The sequence below is a fragment of the Triturus cristatus genome, chromosome 5_2 (genome assembly GCF_964204655.1).
Source record: "Triturus cristatus chromosome 5_2, aTriCri1.1, whole genome shotgun sequence".
Classification (NCBI taxonomy): Eukaryota; Metazoa; Chordata; class Amphibia; order Caudata; family Salamandridae; genus Triturus; species Triturus cristatus.
In genome coordinates, this window is record NC_140588.1 from 699,238,765 (window position 1) to 699,259,574 (window position 20,810).

A 20,810-nucleotide genomic window follows, 5' to 3' on the forward strand; every position below is an offset into this window, starting at 1 on the left:
GATTTGGATAATGGTATTGATGATAAGCTGACCTTAGGTCCAAAATGGTGAAACAGGTCGCACCTGCTATGTTGCATAACAAATCCTGAATTTTTGGTAGAGGATGACAATCCACTATAATACTTTTATTAAGTGTGCGTAAGTCCGCACATAAACGAATAGAATTATCCTTTTTTCTTACTATTACAATAGGACTAACCCATTCTGATGATTCTGTAGACTGAGTAATACCTTCTTTGACCAACTTATCTAGCAGAATTTTAAGGTAATTTCTGACGCTTAAAAGAACTGGTCTCGCTTTATGAGAAATTAGGATAGTATTTTCTTTTAGCTTGATGACATGTTCTACTTTTTTAACTTTACCAATGTTTGTTGTAAAAACTTCAGGATATTCTTTAAACATGGTATGAGCTATATTTGTACAATCAAGCGAATTATTATGACTGTCATCATTGATGGGGGTGATTGTAGATTCCTCATTAATTTGAATGGGATTTTCAGAACCAGGAACCAGTTTCAACCCCCATCCTAGCTAGATCCTGCCATCCAATAATGTTCTTTCCTTTAGGAGCTACGTAAATCTTTGTTAAAATTTTGCGATTTAAACAAGTAATAAACTCCATGAAATACCCATGCATATCAATTATGTGACCACCATATACTTTTGGAATGATATCCAAGGGTAGTAAGGGCTTCTTAAAAGACCAACACTCTTCAAATAGAGTGTCTGAAACAATAGTAACTGGTGCTCCAGAGTCAGCCATCATGTCAACCTTAACATTCCCAACAATGACTACACATAATGGTTCCTTAAATTTCTGGATGGCCGAGGTCATATCTAAAGAATCAATAGAAAGCATGAGTCTTTCAAGGCTATCATCAAGTGACTGAATAACTTCAACATTAGTATTTCCATGAGAATTATCAGTGTCTAAATTACTAACTCTGACCATTTTCTTGCTTCTGCAAACAGTATACAAATGACCCATTTTCCCACATTTTGTACATTTCTTACCTAGTGCCATACAAATAGGGCTATCACCTAAATGTGATTTTGAACCACACCTAAAACAAAAAGAGTTAGTTTTTGCCTGTTTTTGGAAGAAAGGTTTTACAAATTTTGGCCTGAAAGAAACATGGTTTGTTGCAGGGATTCTGCTTATGAACAGAACTATGCGCAGGAGACCAGGACCTCAGAGAATTGTGGTGTACCAGAAAACTCCCCTCAGAACCAAGAACCCCTTATCCGACTAGCTTAGTATCCCATTCGTTAGCCTAGATCTAGCTAGGCGGTCCCAATGTATAGACAAACCAGAACAAGCGACTTAGATATTTCTCAGGAGTGGTGGGAATCAGAAATACCTGTTCGTATCTATTTGTTAGTCCACAACAGAATAATACAGACACGGTAAAGTTTAAAGAGTTTATTTTATAAACCTCGTGTCCTAAGATGCAGTACTTTGGCTAACACTAGCAGACTAACGGTACAGATCAGAACCATAAGCATTATTACAATACCATACAAAATGAAAGGAGCAATCATACTAATAATGACAGTGGTATACAGCCACACTCCTTTCTCTAGAATCTAATACATTATTATTATTATTAGACTATTAGAAGGTCTCTTAGGTTAACAGGGGGGACCCCATACTGTATAGATCAGCTTAGTAGAATCACATCAAAGGATCAGCTAGCTCTCTCATGCATCAGCTCTTCTGTTCGAATGTCTGCAAACCCAAACTGTTCTGCAATATTAAAGACGCTTGTCCTTCAGATATTGGCAGCTGCATGTATGATATGTCTAAGAAGTGGTACGATCAATCTAATCACAACACTCTGTACCTTCTAGTGACCCAGACTCGTTCTTTACATGATGTACAGACCAAGGGCACATTTCACGGTTAAGAATGTGAAACAACAGTTTGTTATCCTGCAAGGCAAAGTCGAGTCAGCATTTCTAAAATGAATAACATATAACAGTGTCGTGTGCAGCGCAGCAGAAACGACAAGCTGGCTTGCTAACAATGATCTCGTTGCTAACTTAGTGTTGTAAATAGGGCGTGGCTTAATCCATCCTACAGGTTGATGTGAGGATCATTTTGAATCATGTTAACAGGTGAAGAATTGTCATCACTTAAACATTTTGACGTTATAATAGATCTCTCAATCCCTTTTGCAATGTCGATAACCTCAGCAAGGGAAGGATCTCTGCAGCTGAGAAGACGTTCCTGAATTTTTTGTGTGAAAACAGCTGTACACAAACTGATCCCTTATGTACGAGTCAAGATAAGCCCCAAAGTTACAATTCGCCGCCAGGTTTCTCAGAACTGAAATATAGTCTTCAATGGATTCATCTGAACCTTGTTTCCTTTTCATAAAGTTAAATCTCTCAAGCATAACTCTTGGCTGCTCTAAAAACTTTTTATTTAATCTGTTGACGGCATCAGTGTAAACGTTCCATCCATCTCCTTCATCTGGTGGTGGAATGGTGACAGGTAAGTTGTCAAAGGTTTCTCGCCCAGCACTGCCCCGAAAACTGTAAAGGATTGCAAGTTTGCGTTTGGGTGAATATTCTTCAGCATCTATTGCCACAAGGTAATTCTCAAAGGATTTAAACCATAGTTTCCAAGGCTCCTTAGGCTTTCCTGGTCTTAAGAGAAACTGCTCTAGCTGACATATTTGCTGAGAGGCCATTACAACTTCTTTTAAATTGAGTTTTTAACAACGTAGTTCTGTCAAACGATGTAGTAAAGCACCAAATCTTAATTTTGTCTTCTTTCTAGTAAAACTAAGGTTGTAGACCTGTAGAAAAGATCAAAAACGACTTACTTTTGTTCAATTGCTAGTTCCTGCTGAGCTGTCCTTATTTTTCATCGTGGCACAATGTAAAATACCAACAAACGTGTGGCCAATCATGCTGCGCGTTTTAAATCTTTGAAGAATAATTTACACGCTTGTAACCAATGAGGGTGCGCGTATGAAGAATTTGGCTTTTACCTTTTTAGCCAATGAAAAAGGTCCTCTTCCGTGTTAGGAGGGTTTATATTCGAGTGAAAGCAAGACACGTGCGTTGATTGGCTGTTCCCTCGCTAATCCGGAAACTCCTCTATTAATAACTTGAACGGAGGTTTCCTTAGCGAGATGATGAGCGTGACGATCGCGCAGCCGGTAGGAAGCACAAATCGTTGTGGTGTTGATTTTTTCTTAAAATAACTCGTCGCCAAATGTAAAGTAGATAAACTTGCATTAAATCATGAAATAAATCCAATGTAGACCGAAGTAGATAGACCTTGATGCTTTATTCAAGAGGCAATCCACACAGCACTGGAGTGCGTCCTCCCTATCTGAAGTACGAACGGCAACTGTCCACTGATACCGTTTGTAGTTCAGAAAGGAGGTTAGACGCACGGGAATGCACCTTCGAGAGATGCTCATTTGAATAACATCAGACAGCATGCGCGTGTAACCTCACCACGCGCATGCAAGTTACAAGCCACGAGCTCTACAAGCAACACGAGCTCATTACACATATAAACACATGTGAAGTATATTACAGCCCCCTCCAATACCGAAGCGGATTTCTGCAGGTGGATGGCCGATTTCCGGGCCAAAAAGATCACTGCCACCGCTCCATCAGCTGTAAGACCGATGCCGGGCGTCCTGAAGGCGCATCAAGGTAGTTTTCAAGAGACAGCCGGATCAACGCTGGGACACCATACGTAACTTCAACGCCGCGCAGCCATCTTGGTCCGCGGCTTGGCCCCACCCCCCATATGACACATCTTTCATCCAGATTCCTGTGGCATGCTGGGTGCTTCTCTAGACTATCCTGCTTTTGATTAGCTGATTCAGATTTGAGCTTTTTCCTTATGACCTGGAAATGCGCCAAAATCGAGAAAAAATGGCGAGCAGTTGGTAATACACTGACTCTCATCCTAGAAAAAACGACTGACTTGATTCCCAGAGTGGAGTTAGTGGGGATCCTTCATGAGATGGGTGGTACTCATGGAGTGTGGGTGTTTGGGGGGACAACAATGGAATGGTGGGTGAAGCTAGAGAAACCTATTTATAGAGTAGAGGCTGTCCCTGCAAACGCTATAAGATTTGAAGCAATGGTGGTAATTTAATGGTCTAGCAGGCATGTGACATGCCATCCTAACATGACAGAAGTGTTATATGGGGATACATACCAAAACAAAACAAAACCGGTGACTGTATCCGATGCCTCGGTATTTTGTTATCTAATATGTTACTATAAAAGCAATACATTTGATTTAATAAATAAATACACTGCATTTACTTTCAAAGGCTGTGGCACATGGGCCATATTAGGTCCCCCAAGTTATTTCGATGCAGTGAAGAAGGGGATTTCTTTCATGTTATCTGGGGATGTCAAGTGATATGTCCGTACTGGACCAGGGTGTTCGCTATCTTATCAAAGGTGCTGGCCAGATCGGCAAACTGATACCACAGGTCATTCCCTAATCCAGAGCAGATACCTTGGAGAGGTTTTACCGGCCATTTTTCCCATGGGGCTGAATGATTTCATGAGAACAGAGAGAGAGAGAGAGAGGAGACGAGAACATTAATTGAAGGCCAGCATCACGTTGAACATGCATACCTGCATCTACTAGGACTACACTTTTTTTTTTTCTATCACATCTACCCCCACCAACTTGATTTTTTCCTAAATTAAAGTATAGGAAACACCCCATAGGTTCGAGAGAATCTTCCAAGGCCATAAAGTAACATCAGAGTAAGTGAGGAAGCAAAATTGCTTTTCCTCATGACAACTATTACAGTAATTTTATCAGCTTACTTATTTCTGTGTATTTTGGGTGGGTTTTGTGGCTGCTGTCAAATGTTTGGTCTTAGAGGAAACAATGAATCTTAGTTTATAGACATTTGTGTTTCTTACATTGCAATTACTCTGATCTGTTCACTGTTCATGCTATTTTTTGTTTTGTTTCTGTGATTTATATCTGTGCTTGGAGGTGTGGGTTGATTTAAAAAAAATAAAAAAAAATTATGATTAAATTGCAGGTGGATTAATCTCTTGGATTTTATGTATTTCTTTTCTTTTCTCATAGGAGCGAATGTCCCTGAAACACCAAAACAGTGGTAAATGGGCAAAATCCAAAGTAATCATGGCAAAATATGATCTTGAGGTAAGTCAATGAACCAGTTATTTCATATGATGAGCAAACAACTGCTTTAGTCGGCTTATGATAAAGCAAAATAAGAGTCCTAAAAGTGTTGTCATGCGGTGTGGCTAACAGACAAGATGGTGGGCGCAAAATTCTGAGCTCCGCCACTGGCCCCCCATCTAATTCGACATAATCGTGAGCTTTGTGGCTGCAGACTGGGATGGAAACACCGGGGACGATCCACTGTCTTCCCCGGGAATGAGCTATCTCCTGTTCCTCCAGTCTGGAGGCCGTGAGGGGAGGGCTCTGGCAGATCGGGGACTACGCTCAGGCCGCTGCGCCAGACTGCAGAGAAGTGGCTATGCGGCAGTGCGTGCAGATTCAACAGATCGGGGAACCTTGGCCTTCCTCGATAAGCGCAACGGCCTGGATCTGAGGGCGCTGTTGCGTCGGTTCCTGCTACAATTGGAGGAGCCGGGAAGTAGGCAGGGGACCCTCTGGTAAAGAATAGCAAGACCTGGGACTTGCAGTTCCTGGCTGGCCCACCTGTATGGAGCACAATGCGGGAGATACAGGGACCTACATAACAAAGCAGCCATTAGTATTCAACATGACAGAGGTAGAATCACAAAGGCAAGATATGGAAATAGGTGTGATAGGAACTATAAATTCGCTGGAAACCACGCTTAGAAGAAGCGAAAACAACCCAATACTCCTTACTTGGAATATAGCTGGGCATAACAGCAAAAAAAGATATTACAGATTGATGCAAGGAACTGGAGAATTTACATATCTGCCTAAAAGAAACATGGGAGAAAGATCCCATAAATATAAATGGTTATCGAACATTTCAAACCCCAGCGCTACCATCTTCTATGGGCAGGGCAAAAGGCGGTATCATAACATTAATGGCAAATACAACGATGCTCAAAACAGCGATATTTTAAAACAGTTCCCCCTATTGCCATATGTTAATTGTAAAAGGAAAAAAAAGTAGTGACCTAATAATAATAAATTATTATAATAATAACTTCACAAACCCAACATTAGTGGTGCAGGAGCTTGGAAAGAACACAGATGACCTGCTCTACCTTTTATCCAAAACCCCTACAAATCATCTGGGTGGGGTATTTCAACGTAACTAGATGTTGTAGGGGAGACCCACGTTTATGCGGGTTTGTGGATCATAATGGTGACCCAATCATTCATTTTAACCATGTAAGTTATGGTGATGTTTTAAATAACGTACTGGTTTCCAGGTTACTAGAAATTAGATAGATCCAAGTACAGGCGAACCAGTTCCTACCTTTTATAGAGCTGAATCCTGCTCAGAAATTGATTTTATAATCTGATCAGAGTTCCACGAGGGACATCTAAGTAAACCAAAGGTTAAGATGACGGGCTTTAGTGATCATGCCCTAATTTTATATAACCTCCCATGGGATGAGCAAAAACTAATGATTAACATACTTGTCCCTACGCCAATCCTCCAAAGGTAGAAGGGTTATACTCTGAGATGGTATAAAATAGACCCAAATTAGTTAATCACTGAGATAATTTTTAACAGGAGAAATGATATTTCCATATGCTCAGATCCCTGAGCCAATGAGCAACAAATAACCAAATCTTTTGTAAAAATCTTGGAGTGTACGAGATCCAAATTAACTGCCCCAATCTTCCCAAAAATGCGCCCTAGAATGCGGTGGTTTGATAAGAAGTGCTCGCAAGCCGCTGCTAACCTCAAGGAAGTATTAAACCGGAAACCAAGAAATAGAGAACAAATAAGTAAATGTAGGATGGAGTACAAATTAATGAGGGAAAATGGAAAGAACCAGCTTAGAGCAGAACCATGGGAAATGCTAAGACATGCTGCAAAATCTAGGAACAGTAAAAACAAATTGAGAGGTAGTTAATTCCCCCTTCTTACAAGATGAAGGTGGACCAACTCTGTACACACACATTGATGAGGAAACCTTGGCTACCTATTTTCAGTCCATATTCCAAAACAGGGAAGGTACTAGGGTGGAAGCTAATGAGGCAGGTAAAAAAGCCCCCTGTATGTTAAAGTTCGATCGGAAAGAAATAGAGCAAGCTCTGTCCCAGTCCACTTCTCTAAAAGCGGCAGGGCCGGATGGAGCCCCAGTTGACTTATTTCTCTCACAAACACAACTCTGGGTACCCCTACTGACAATTGTTTGTAATGCAGTGAGAAAAACAGGCCCAATGACCACCTGGAGAAGATCTGTGATTATCCCAGTACATAAAAAATGGGAGATGTTACAAACCCAGTATATTATCGCCCCCCGAAGGCCCTTCAAAAATCTATAAGGGTCTATTCAGCTTTTATGGCAAGTCTGGATCTGCATGTAAATAGAACAAAGACCTTTACCTTGGTGATGGGCGAGGCTAAGAAAAGACTGAAGAGGCTTTATTTAAAGGATAATGGTATAGAGTGGGTTGACAAATTTACTTATCTAGGCATCTTGTTCAACTCTTATCTGACATGGAAAGAAATGTTAATGAATAGAGCTAGCCCCATGTCAAAGAGTATAGCTACATTTTTTAAATTTGCAAAACAATCTAGGCAATAAGCCAATTCAGGAGATAATTAAAATCTATCTAGCAAAAACTGTTTCCATAGCTACTGATTGGGCAGCAGTATGGGGACAGTACAAGTGGAACAATTGCAAAAGATAGAAGACAAGTTTGCTAAAAGGTTACCATCAATTCCTGAATCATGTTCCAACTTCATTGTACGCAAATAATTTGGCCTGCCATATATCAGTGACACCATTAAGATAGCCCCTTTATTGCTGTGGCTATCTATTTGGAAAAGGCAGGAGGTCCAAATTAATCAACACATTATAAGGAACATTTTGAAACTTGAAAATGCTGCGTTAATTCCTTGGATTACCTATGTGAAACAATCTTTTGGTTCTATTGGTCTGGAAACTCTTTTTGAAACCCCTCTTAGCTGTGCAGCTCACCCCAAATCAAGATTAAAAGATCTTTTCTTGGCGAAAACAAACCAGTTAAGATGGGAGAGCGATATATCAAAATGCACAGTAATTTTATATCAAGCTTTCTCGTCTGTGTTGTCCGGGTCGTGTTCTTACCTGTTTTTTGTGACGAATCCCCACCATCGGTATTTACTGGTTAGGTTTCGCATAGATTATAGTCCCTTAATGCCATTAAACCAACTTTCTGGGTGCCCATACAATGCTACAGCAAATCAAACAGCTGTGCGTATTTTATTATTTTGTACATTTTATCAAACAGAGCGGAAAAGGTATTTTGTACCATTAGTGCATAAGTTTAGCCTGACTGCTTATGATAGCTCTTTGTCCTTCATCAATTAGAAATGCCATTTGTATGTTTTGCGATTGTAGCATTTCTGCAAGCTGCAATAAAAACTAGAATGGTATCGGGTTTAATAAAAAAGAAAAAACAAAACCGAGTGCAGCAGATATGGAAGAATTTGAATAATTGTCCCAGTGCTGCATTTTATAAATTTTCTATGGATTTTAATTGTGACTATATTTTATTGCAAAACGAAAATGAGGAATTATTGTATTTACACTTGTTTACAATGAATTTGATGTACTTTTATGCATTTTATATATATGCGACTAAAGTTTGATGATGATGAGCACAATGCGCAGTGGACTTGCCCGAATCTAGCAGTAGCAGCTTGAATCTCCATACTGTGCCTTGCTCCGGGAAGGCGCCGGTAGGTGAGAGCCCCAGCTCTTTACTGGGATATATTGGACTATATTATTGGGCCTCCCAACTGGTCAATATTAATGACTAAATCCGAACAGACAGGGGCGACCCTACTCATATACTGGAATAACCTTTGGTCGCCCGTGTCCCCATTGGAACCTAGTATATGGCTGTCCGCCATATGAAATGGTTCGGCAACCCAAGGCAGTGGAGATGGTTGTCGGAAGCAGTGGGTTTAGTGGGGTTCCAAAGCTGGTACCTTGGAGGTATATCCACATTGGGAGATGTCTGGTGGACGGGACACACGAAATCGTTCTAGGAATTAGCAACTGACTTCCACCTCCACTCCTCCAGGTATCTACAATAACGGCACACCCTGGAAGGCTACAAGGAGAATCTAAGCATTCTCCCAGAGTTTAGCCCCTTGGAATTTTTTGGGGAAAGGGGGGCATCTTACGACTATATAAATCCTTAGTCACCAACACACCAGACCCCCTGATGAACTAGAGAGTAAGGTGGAAGGAGGACGTTGGGAAGAGGAGGAGGAGGCGGCGGCGGAGGAGGAGGATCCTAGACTGCTAACTATCTCCATGCACTATCGCCTCATAAAATGTAAGTACTTGGATTTACTACTCTCCTGCTATGGGGCGTGCCAGGGGACCAGAGTGCCTACAGTGCCACATCTACCCAGGCTCATTCCATCATGTGATCTGGAAATGCCCAATAATGCAAACCTACTGGAAAGGGATCATGAAAATCGTTGAGTATGTGCTCGGGATATCAATAGCCCTTGACCCAGAATGACGCTGCTGGAAATTGTGGATACACTAGGGGGATCCAGTGCTGCATGCTTGTTTGTCACTACTGTCTACTTGGTGGACAAGGGAGGCTTGGCCTTGTACTGGAGAGGGGTGTGTGCCCTGCCATTGCAGGAATGGACTACGAGCATGCTGCAATTGAAAAACTGGTGTACAAAGCTTGGTGTGCCAAATAAACATGAACTAATGTGGGACCATGGACTTAATATGACAGGTCCTTGCTCTAACCTGAGTTTACTGCAAGAAGAGGGACACAATCTTATTCTTAATATACCTGCAATACTGAAATGGGTTAACAGATTTTGTCATGGCTTCCAAGCATACAAGTCCTAAAATACATGCGTGTGCGATAGGTAGTAGAAAGGTTTAGTTCCCTATGGTGGTGTGACTTTTAGCTTGACCAGCTCAGTCAGCTTTACACTTAAAGGATAAAGCTTAACATGCCTTCATCTCAATCTTCTAGAAACACAAGCATGCCTTGTAACAATGAGAGCGGTATCCTTCAGTGCAGGATGGCAGTCTCCCATGCCATGGAAAGTACTGACTTGATGCTTGGTGCCAAGGAAATCATTAGTTCCATTAAAAATGGTCTGGGAGTGCTAGCTCAATGCTTGGTGTCCCTGGAAGCTTTTGTGATGATAATGTAACCTACTGAAGAGTTTTTGAACAACATCCGTTTGCTCTCGATATTGATAGCAAAATGTATGGCTGCTTTCTTATAAATTATTTTTGAAATGCCAAGGTGATAGAAAAATTACTTGCAAAATTGAGGCCTGGCCTGTAATATTACAGCAATGCGGGAGTGCCGTGATAATTATTTGAAGAATAATGGTATGATAGTCATTGGGATGATTTGCATGCAACGTGCTGGATTCTGGTGGTTTTTCTGATGAATATAGTGACTACATATTTATGTTAGGCAAGTAGAACCTTTTTCCGGTGACAGTTTTTACTGATATTTTGTTTAGGGGACCGAGTATTATATAATATTGCCAATGGGATATCGCAAACATTCCAATCTGTTTGACATTGTTTTATGGTTGACATTGAAATTCATTTTTAAGTTAATGTCTTAATTGATAACTTTTCAGCTAGTCCCTAGATACATTTTAATAGCCACCTGCAATCTTGATATACTGTCCTGATGTGCTGGAACATCTCCCAGAACTTTTTTTACGACAATCTTGCCACAGGATTCAATTAAAACTTTTAATATGTCAACAATTCAATTTTTATATTTCCATTACTTGTAGTACCAGTACTTTCCTCATCAGAATTATTATTGTGTCAGTCATTCCATAACTCACATTTTGTGACATTCTCCGTTCCCAGTACAGTGAGTGTCTGTAATTATCAGTCTTAGTTTACTGCAGAGAAATTTTGATTTGAATTCTCAGTCCCACTGCAAAGAATGGAGGAAGATAACCTCTATCCAGAATATTCTGCGCAGTCTTTTTCCGATCTTGAAAAATGCTTTAATATTTTGAATTTATGTATGAGTGTTCCACTTGTAATTGAGACTAGCCCATTCCAATATCGACATGTTATGCTCTTGGTTGTATGCCACTTCTGGTTAATCTGTGATGTCATTTATTAAGCCAACTTGTGCTCACATACAGAATTTTAATTTCCTAGTTTCTAAAAACTAGAATAAGTCTTACATGGTTAGAACTGGCGCACCTGGGTAAGTTAGTGCTCAAATTGCAAGAGCAGCGTAAGACAAATTATTCTATAATGAGTCGAGCAAAGATAGGATGCATCTAGACCCAGCTCCAACTGTTGATTTGAAAAGTCCATCTCGGATAGTGTGATAGTGCCTGAATCCAGACTGAAATGTCACCATTTCCGTGTAGTACATTTTAACTCTAAGAGAGCCATTCCAAGTTGGAAGCCTTGATCAGGAAATCTTTACAAGCTCTTTTTATTAAAATTTAGTTCCAGAGTGAACATTCTGCTTCCCATATACATATGCCATGCTTCAGCTACAGAATTCTGAACAGCAAAAACAAAGTTAAATTGTTGTTGTTCAAGTCATTAATAATGGACAAATCAAAGGTTAGCACACAACACAATCTCCGTGCCCCTTAATTTTTCAAATATGAAGCTTGATAATTGTGACAAAGAGCAGCAGGGGAATTTGACATTTTTTAATGATAATTTGCGTCTTTTAGAATAAATATTTTTATTTTAAAATGTTACATCTACTCTGTATAATAACTTTAATAGTCTGGATAAATAATTATATGCAATATCAATTCCCCCCCCCCAACTAATGATCACTAGACATTGTACTAATGAAGCTAGTTTCCCATCTCGTTCTTCCAATCCTCACTTTTAAGCTTTTTCTAGGTTCTTAGCGCTGCACACTTTGAACTGGCAAAGGACGTTTTAGTGCACCGTTTTAGTCCACAAGGTTGCACTGATAAGTCATTTTAAAAAAATGGTCTGATTTTTCTTGAATTGTTAGGAGCTATATTTTTCCAGTTCGTATTGGAATTCTATAACATTTTCTTATTTATCATTATAATATAAACGTTAGTTTCTATATATGAATACCAATACTGGATCTGAAGTCCTCTCTACTGTAGTTTCCCAAGTAGATGACTATAGGGAAAGAGTATTAAAGGAAGCGAAACACGGTAGCACAAGGACCGCTGCAAATAATAAAGAATACCCCCCCCTGAATACCGATAAAGGTGACCACTGCCTTCTGATTTTGCCATTCCACTCTTATCCACATCTGCAAGTCTTGAATAACATCCGCTGGCAAAAATGTTTACTGTTTTTCTTCCTACCTATCAGATCAACAATCCGTTTGTTCACATGGGCAACTCCCGGCTCCGGAGCATGCCTATCACCTGCAGAGTTCCCCAGGTTTTCATCTTGTTCTCCATCAATGTTAATCTCTACCTGGAGCCCATTTGGGGCTCTACCTACCAATGATGCCTTCAAAATATATCAATATGCCAATGACATACAACTATACTTTAAAGTTTCCTCCAATGTAGACATCTGGTACCTCAAACCCTGCCAACACCCACCGGAATCCCAACCCAACCACAACAGCATTCCTACTTTTCACCAAGATCAACAAGCAATAAACTAGTTTAAACATGGTTCAACAACATTAAGCTAGACTGATTCGAACGTCAACTTTCACCCAGTTGCAAGTCATTCAGATTCACCCTGCTGAAGTAAATTAAACCATTCTTCCCAGAAGCAACTTCAGAACTGCAGTCTATGGCTTTGTGCTCTCACATCTGTTTGGAACTTCCTACTCAACTCCGCTCCTCTGAGGGCATCCTACAGGCCACAGTTTGCCTCATCGAGTGCCTGAAGTAATGTGACTACATGACTACTAGCCTGATGTTACTCCACTGGACCCCCTTGCCAGCTCTCGCCATCTTCAAATCCAGCTGCATCATCTATAGGACTATCATACCTCGGTCTTCTTTTGCTAGACACTTGGCAATTATCAGACTGGAGATGAAGAAAAAACTAGGCACCATGCCTTCTCCATGCATGCACCAACGATCTGGATTGACATACCTGCTTCCATCAGGCCTTCCCGAACTCTGTTCTCATTTCAGAATTTCAGAAAGAGCTCGAGACATACATTGTTAACCACTGTGCTTCTAAGACTTTTCCCTTAACAGTGCTGAGTCCCCCCCCCCCCCCCATTTTTTTTTGTTTTGACAGTGCAATAGCCTTCGTAACATTTCCTGAATTAATTTGTATCCTTTTTTTTGTCCACAAATATGGGTTATAAGGGAACCTAATATACCAAAATGTCCTTATTTTCCTGGGAAAAAGGTACTGTGTGCTGTTTTTTTTTTTCTTCTTTTTTTAAAATCTTTTTTTATTGTTTACACGACTTATGATGCCATCACAAAAGACAGTACAATACACATACATAAAATGTTCCAGTTTCACACCATATCTGCGTTCTGTGGTGTTTATGTCCAACTCCTTCATAATCGCCACTAAGCATGTCCCCGGTTTCATCACCATTTGATTTCAACTGTTATCTGACAAAGGATCTCCCAGTGGCGGCGTGCAAATGTTTCCCCTAAATTTGTTCTATCCTCCCCACACCCGCTCCCATTTTTTAGGACACCTCCTATATACATAAAGTGCTTTTTCGACCATCCTTGTCAATGCACCATTCTGCATAGGTTGATGTTGTTTGTACCCCCCAGTATTTGGCTATATTGCGCTTCGCTATCATCATGCCCAGTGTGGCCCAGTCTTTGGTCTTTAGATTGAGATCCGTGGCTTCCCATATATTTAGGAGACACCGCTTGGGCTCTGACGATACCGAAGCTCCACCCACCTGCGCTATTGTAGCCATGATTGTCTCCCAGTACACTTGGGTCCTTGGGCATTACCATATTGTATGATAGAAGGTACCCACGTCTCCACAGTTACGCAGACATAGCTGGGTAACTGCTCTGCCTATTCTGGCTTGTACTACCCTGGACAAATATGTTCTATGGAGCACATTAAGCTGTACCAATCGTAGTCTGGAGAAGACTGCTACTTCTCGTGGTGATTCAAGCGCCTCTTGCCAATCCGTGTTGTCTAATTCTCCAGGTTCAACCTGCCATTTTTCACGGAGAGTGTGTGTGGGGTCTGGCTGGTTGTTAATTATTTTTCGGTAGGTTAATGATGTGGCACGTTTGTCCATACGATCTGTAAACAGCCTATACTCCAGTGGGCAGGCTTCCGGGAGGGTCGTGCCCGATTTAATGTTGGTCTCAAGTGCGTGTTTAATTTGAAGATAGCAAAACTGCTCCGTAGGTGCCATGTCATATTTCTCTTGCAGTTGTATGAATGTGATGACTTTTCCCTTGTGCCAGAGGTCACCTAAATTTGATATTCCTATCAAATCCCACTGTCGCAAACCTTTATATCTGCTCAGTCTTCCCAGCTTTCCAGTCTCCCATAGTGGAGTAATTTGCGTAATAGAACCTTCCCAGACCAATTTCTTAAGAACTGTATACCAGACTTGGGCCGTATGCAGGGCTCGACAAATCCACTCACATTTGTGAGGTAAATTTAATGAGGTCGAGCTATTTTTAGGTCCTACTCGCCCTTTCTGGCTTTGAAAACGAAGCAAATGTGACAAGATAAGATTTAAAGGCCTTTTTATTGCTCACAAAGCAAATGAGCAATAAAGATGCCTTTAAATCTTGTTATCTTGTCACATTTGCTCCGCTTTCAGAGACGGAGGTCAAGCAGGTTACTGTTAGGTCGAGGAGAGTTTTCAAGGTACTAGACCTGCAGGATTAGTACCATTTTTCAGATTTTTCGAGCCCTGGTATGTGCAGTGGATCCCGTAAGGTCTGCTTTGTGAGCTTTATTATAAAGGGCCCTCATGACCCCTCCTTCTCCTTGGATGTGCCTATCCATGTGGAATGCGGGTTCTGTCTGGGGGGTGTGCAGCCATTGATTAATTACGATAGATTGGGCGGCCCAGTAGTATGCTTGTATATTCGGGAATGCTATGCCCCAGACATACCATCCTCTAATCAGCTTCTTCATGGCTATTCAAGCAGGTTTACCATCCCAAAGGAGGCTGCGTACTTCCTTGTCGATCGCTTTAAAATATGATGTCGGGACTGGGAACGGAGTATTTTGTAGCTCATAAAGAAATCTGGGCAGTGCCATCATCTTGAAGAATGCAGCCTTTCCTAACGGGGTCAACGGTAGGGATTTCCATTGTTTTGTGTCTCTTCGTAGACTTTTTAGGGGCTCTTAGAGATTTTGATTCATGAATTCGTCTGGGTCTACTGTAATGTAAATACCGAGGTAGCAGAAGCCGTCCGCCACCACTCTTATCTCACAACCCCTGTGCATAATCGGGGGGGGGGGGGGCATTCAATATAAATAGAACTAATTTATTCCAGTTAATTGTATAACCGGAGTATTTCCCATATGATTCACAGATGTCAAGTATTCTGGTTAACGATCGTCTAGGGGATCCCATATAGAGGAGGACATCATCGGCATAGAGGAATATTTGGTCTTCCCACTCCTCCGTCCACCGGAGTCCACGTATTACAGGGCCTTTCCTTATCCATGCTGCCAGTGGTTCAAGTATAAGGGCAAAGAGGAGTGGGGACAGGGGGCAACCCTGTCTCGTTCCTCACCCTAGTGGGAATGCAGTGGATATTCTCCCATTAATCACTACTTGCGCCAGTGGTTTTGTGTACAGCAGTCGAATCCAGGATTGAAACTTGGGCCCAAACCCCATCGTTTCAGGACAGCAACAAGGTATGGCCATTTGACCGTATCAAATGCCATATCTGCATCGAGGGAGAGGATTGCAGCGTCTTCCTGAATCATATGTCTGCAACTCAATACACCATGGAGGCGCTGCAGGTTAAGTGCAGTGTTCCTGCCCGGCATGAATCCAGACTGATCCGGATGTACCAATTAAGTAAGGTGGGGAGTCAGCCCAGTGGCCAGCGCCTTGGCCAAAATTTGGGCTCTGCATTTAGCAACGAGATTAGAGGTACATTCATGGGCTGGCTTCCCTGGTTTGCGAATGGCCACTATTGTCATCACCCGCTGGTCTCTTGGAAGCTCTCCTGATTCTCGGCTGGCTTTGTACATTTTCAGTAAATACGGAGATAGTTTGGTGGCTACAGTAAATACCATTCGGCCCCGGGGCCTTCCCAGATTATATGCTGCCTATAGCTGCTACTATTTCATCTGCTGTGAATTCTGCCTCTAGTGCTTGGGTTTCGTCTGATGTGAGTTTCGTAATGTGAATATCCCTAAGAAATTCTGTAGCGTCCCCAGGCGACACTGTGGCCACAGGAGTGTAAACTGTCTTGTAGTGTAGCGCAAATGCCTCCACTATCAGTTGTGGATCCTTAATGACCTCTCCCATGTCACTGTGGAGTTCTGCCACCCATCGGTCTGCCCACTCCCATCTATCTAACCATGCCAACAGTTTGCCTGCTTTATCTCCCACCTCGTATACTTTATGCCTTGTAGCTGTTAGTTTAACTTTAGCTCTCCCACACGTGTTCTTTATACTCCTGCTTTTTAGGTCTCGCCTGACCCAGCGCATGCGCTGGTCTGGCGAGACTTATTGAGAGGGCTCCAAAAAGTGCTACCAAGCCAGCCTAGAGCTACAGTGCATGTGCAGGGGCGCGCGCGCCGCGCTTTACCGCGATTACTTTAACTTTCGGGGCACCAGGGCCGCTTTGATGTGATCGGGATTGCGATCACTTTCACTTTCGCGGCCTCACGCCCGCTTTGCATAGCCAATAGGTCTCGCTTTTGGGACCTTATAAGTATTTAGTTATGCAACTGTTGCATGGCTAAACACTTATAAGGTCCCAAAGGCGAGATTAATTGGCTATGCCAATGCTTGTTTTAGGTCTCGCCTGACCCAGCGCATGCGCTGGTCTGGCGAGACATTTTGTGAGGGCTCCAAAAAGTGCTACCAGGCCAGCCAGCCTTGACCTACAGTGCATGTGCGCGGGCGCGCACGGCGCGCTTTACCGCTATTACTTTCACTTTCGCGGCCGCTTTGATGTTCTCGGTGAGGCTTCAATAGATTGCAGCAGTTAAAACAAGCATTGGCATAGCCAATAGGTCTCGCTTTCAGGACCTTTATAAGTGTTTAGTTATGCAACTGTTGCATGGCTAAACACTTAGAAGGTCCCAAAGGCGAGACCTATTGGCTATGCCAATGCTTGTTTGTATTGATACGTTTCATGTTATGTTCAGAGGGATCCTGGAAATGTTCGGTTTCTAATTGACGTACTTCCTGCTCCAAGGTTTCAGTGTTTTCCTTATTATGGCCTTTAATAAGGGAGATTGCCTGTCCTCTGATGACTGATTTATAAGCTTCTTACAATACCACGGGAGAGGATACCGAGTTTTCTTTAGAGTACTGCTGGGTGGTTAAAATCAAGCCTTTCTGTATTTTGGGGCTCTTTAGATAGCCCGGCTGTATCGGGAATATACGGAATTGGGGTGTGACAAGAATAGTATATTGGATAAGAAGTGGTAAGTAGTCCAAAATTCCCCTGGCCAGGTGACTCGCCTCGCAAAATTTCCCCAGGCTATCTGCTAATGTGAATATATAGTCTATTCTAGACAAACTATTATGAGCGCCTGAGTGAAACGTATATTGGAGTGTCGTGGGAAATTGGGAACGCCACACATCCACTAAGCCCAGCGCTTCCAGAAAGTCACCCAACCGGGACTGCGTGCGATGTTGCTGTCGAGGGGGCATTCGATCCAGGGCATCATCTAGTGTAGCATTAAAGTCACCCCCTACTAAGGGATCACTTCTGGGGAGCATGAGAAGGAATGTACTCAGTGCCGGCAACGCTATCAAGTGGAGTGCTGGGGGTATATATACTGTTACTATATTAATTATTAGTCCCTCCTATTGGGCGAGTATGTCCGCAAAGCGCCCCTAATAGTCTGTCCATGTTTGTTGAACAATGAGTGGGAACTGTTTCCTGACCAGGATCCCTACTCCCCGTGAGGCCGTCGTAAACCCTGAGTGCGCCACCAGGCGAAAGCCCCATCTATCAAGGGCCTTGCACGTTGGTCCCACCAAATAGGTCTCTTGGAGTAAGGCTACTGCTGGCGCATGCCGTTTCAGATATTGTAGTATAAGCCCCCTCTTTAGGTAGGTTTTGGCCCCCAAGAGAGTTCATCTCAGGTGTAGGTGTGGCGTGACTAGCCAGTGTAATCGAGTGAGCCATTTGGCCTGGCCAGACGGGTATACTGGACATGATTTTGAATATGGAACAATATGTGAGATTCGTTCAGTGGTGTCGTAAACCGTGTCAAACAAAAACAATAACATAAACTATAACTATGGGTACCCTCCCCTCCCTGCATGACGGATTCAGAACTACCCGCCTGCTCAACAGTGCCGCGCGCCTGTTACCCATTTCCGATACCTCGATGGGGGGAGCTTTTTCAGAGTCCCCACACTTTCCCCCACTTGTCTGTATCGTAGTTAGTCAGCGTTATCATATCCATTACTGCCATGATGAGTGGGTGAAGAGATCAGCAGTGTCCACGAGTCCACACATTAGTTCTAATTTGGTTCTGTTGACAACTCAGGCACATCGCCGGGGTCGTGTGCAGCCGGATTATGGCAGCCATTTCCAGGCCGTGCCTTTACTGAGCCAGTTCTGTCAAATGAGCGCCTCAAGGAGAAATTTGTCGCGGCTGATGCCTCAAGATGGGAGAACCCTCACTCTGACCCATCCGGGTCTCCTGGCGCACTCCCTTGCATTGTCTCTTCTATTGCTGCTGAAGTTGTTGCTGGTGTGTGCCTGTTCTGTTTCTTTCCACCAAGTTTCCAGGGAGTTCCAACTCGACGCCATCTTTCAAGCCATTCCTTGGCCTCCTCCGGAGTCGTGAAGAACCACACCTTTCCTTCCGCTTCCACTCTTATCCGAGCGGTAAAAAAACATGGAATATTTAAACTCACGATTCCTTAGTTCTTTCTTCACCTCGAAGAAACTGCGCCTTTCCTTTGTTACCGCGGTAGTGTAGTCCTGGAAAAAGGTTATGGTGCTATGTTCAAAGCGCAGTGGTGGGGCTACTCGGGCCGTTTGAGGAATTACATAGTGGTCTCGAAAGTTAAAGATCTGGGCCAATATGGGTCTCGGATAGGCTTCCGGTTTATGCCTACCACCTGCCATGCGATGCGCTCTCTCCACCGAGAAGTAATGCGATAGACCTTTTGGTTGTAGGTGTTTCTGAATGAGTTCCTCCACGAAGATATCGGTAGCTTGCCCCTCTGCCTTATCAGGCACGCCAATAATTCTAACATTATTGCGCTGCGAGCGGCCTTCGTAGTCATTGAGCTTTGCAGCCATCCCTTTACTTTCAGATTGTAGCTGTTGCACCTGACGTTCAAGGAGATCTGTTTCATCGTGGAGGTCTGCTGTGTTTTTCTACCTCTTTCACCCTTGCATTCATATTCTTGAGGTCTGCTCTAATCAGCGAGATTTTGGTGGAGACTGTGCCTATATGCGATTCTAGGGACGTGTGCACTGTGTTCAACGTAGCCATGATGTCTTGCAGGGTTACTTCCTTTACCGCTGCTGCTGCACGATCTGTAGGCTTTGTGGCTCGTCATTTCCGAATGCTCTTCGGCCCAGGCGTACTTGTTCAATTTTGTCTGGTGGGAAGTACGCTGATCTTTTTGCCCCAACATTCCGGGCCCTGTGCTGCTCAGTGGAAAGTGCTTCGTTGGCAGTACTTGCCGCTGCCTGCCTGTGCAGTATGTCGCCACATGCGGCCTTTCGGCTTTCCTGTGCTACGCTGGTAGTGCACTTATTTATAGACCCAGAAGGACGGCGGTGGAAGGCTGTGCACCACTCCTTTGGTACCCACAGCCTCGGGTGTTCATGCACTAATGAACTGTGAAGGAGCCGTTGCAGTGGTGGTTCCTGTGGTCTCTGAATGCGGTGGGTGCGAAAACGTGGCCCTGCGTAGTAATACCCACTCTCTGCCGTACACAACTTGCTAAGGTGTATCAGTAACAGCTGGATGTGTCTCTGGAGAGCAGTCTGTGTCTGAGGGTGTAAATTTGTTTATTGATATGCTGCCACTGCTGGTGTTTACTCTGTGCCGGGTTGTCTCCCCTCGTTTGCACCGTTTTCCAGGATGGTGTCCCATTCTTGACTATTGATTAGCGGCGTAAATGCCACTGGCTCACTATGCTGAGGATCACTTTGTCTCCCGGGGTGCTGCAAGGCGTGTCCTCCTCACCTCCGCCCCAGCTCCGTGCCTGCTGTTATTTCTATGTCTTCTCTCCCTTTCCTGGGGCTCATATATGGTGGCGCACCTCCTCTGAGTTCCAATGAGATCTCGTTACCTCAGCCTCTCCGCTCCTGTGCCTCGGGGCTGTCCTTTGTCGTATCTGTGTGAGCGGCACCCGCAGAAGCTCCTGCGCCGCAACTTGTGCTAGGGAACTGGCTGGCCGCTCCCAAGTGCCTCTCGGGGAGAGCCCGATGGTTCGGCTCCCGGGCCAGTCCGCCACTTGAGGCTCTGGCTCCTGGACTTGAAGTAGGCCGCACTTGCGCACTGATGCGTTGTGGCCGTCTGTCCCTCAATTTTGGCG

The 20,810-nt window shown here is 43.3% G+C and overlaps 1 protein-coding gene across 2 annotated transcripts in view; it reads left to right on the top strand.

Annotated features, from left to right (window-relative positions):
- UTP14A (UTP14A small subunit processome component) overlaps positions 1 to 20,810 on the top strand; it is a 458,135-nt gene that overhangs the window by 232,290 nt on the left and 205,035 nt on the right. For both annotated transcript variants that reach the window (XM_085607771.1, XM_085607772.1), the window contains one exon: positions 5,094 to 5,171. In XM_085607771.1, the coding sequence (XP_085463897.1) occupies positions 5,094 to 5,171 (78 nt within the window). The remainder of the gene's footprint in view (positions 1 to 5,093; positions 5,172 to 20,810) is intronic.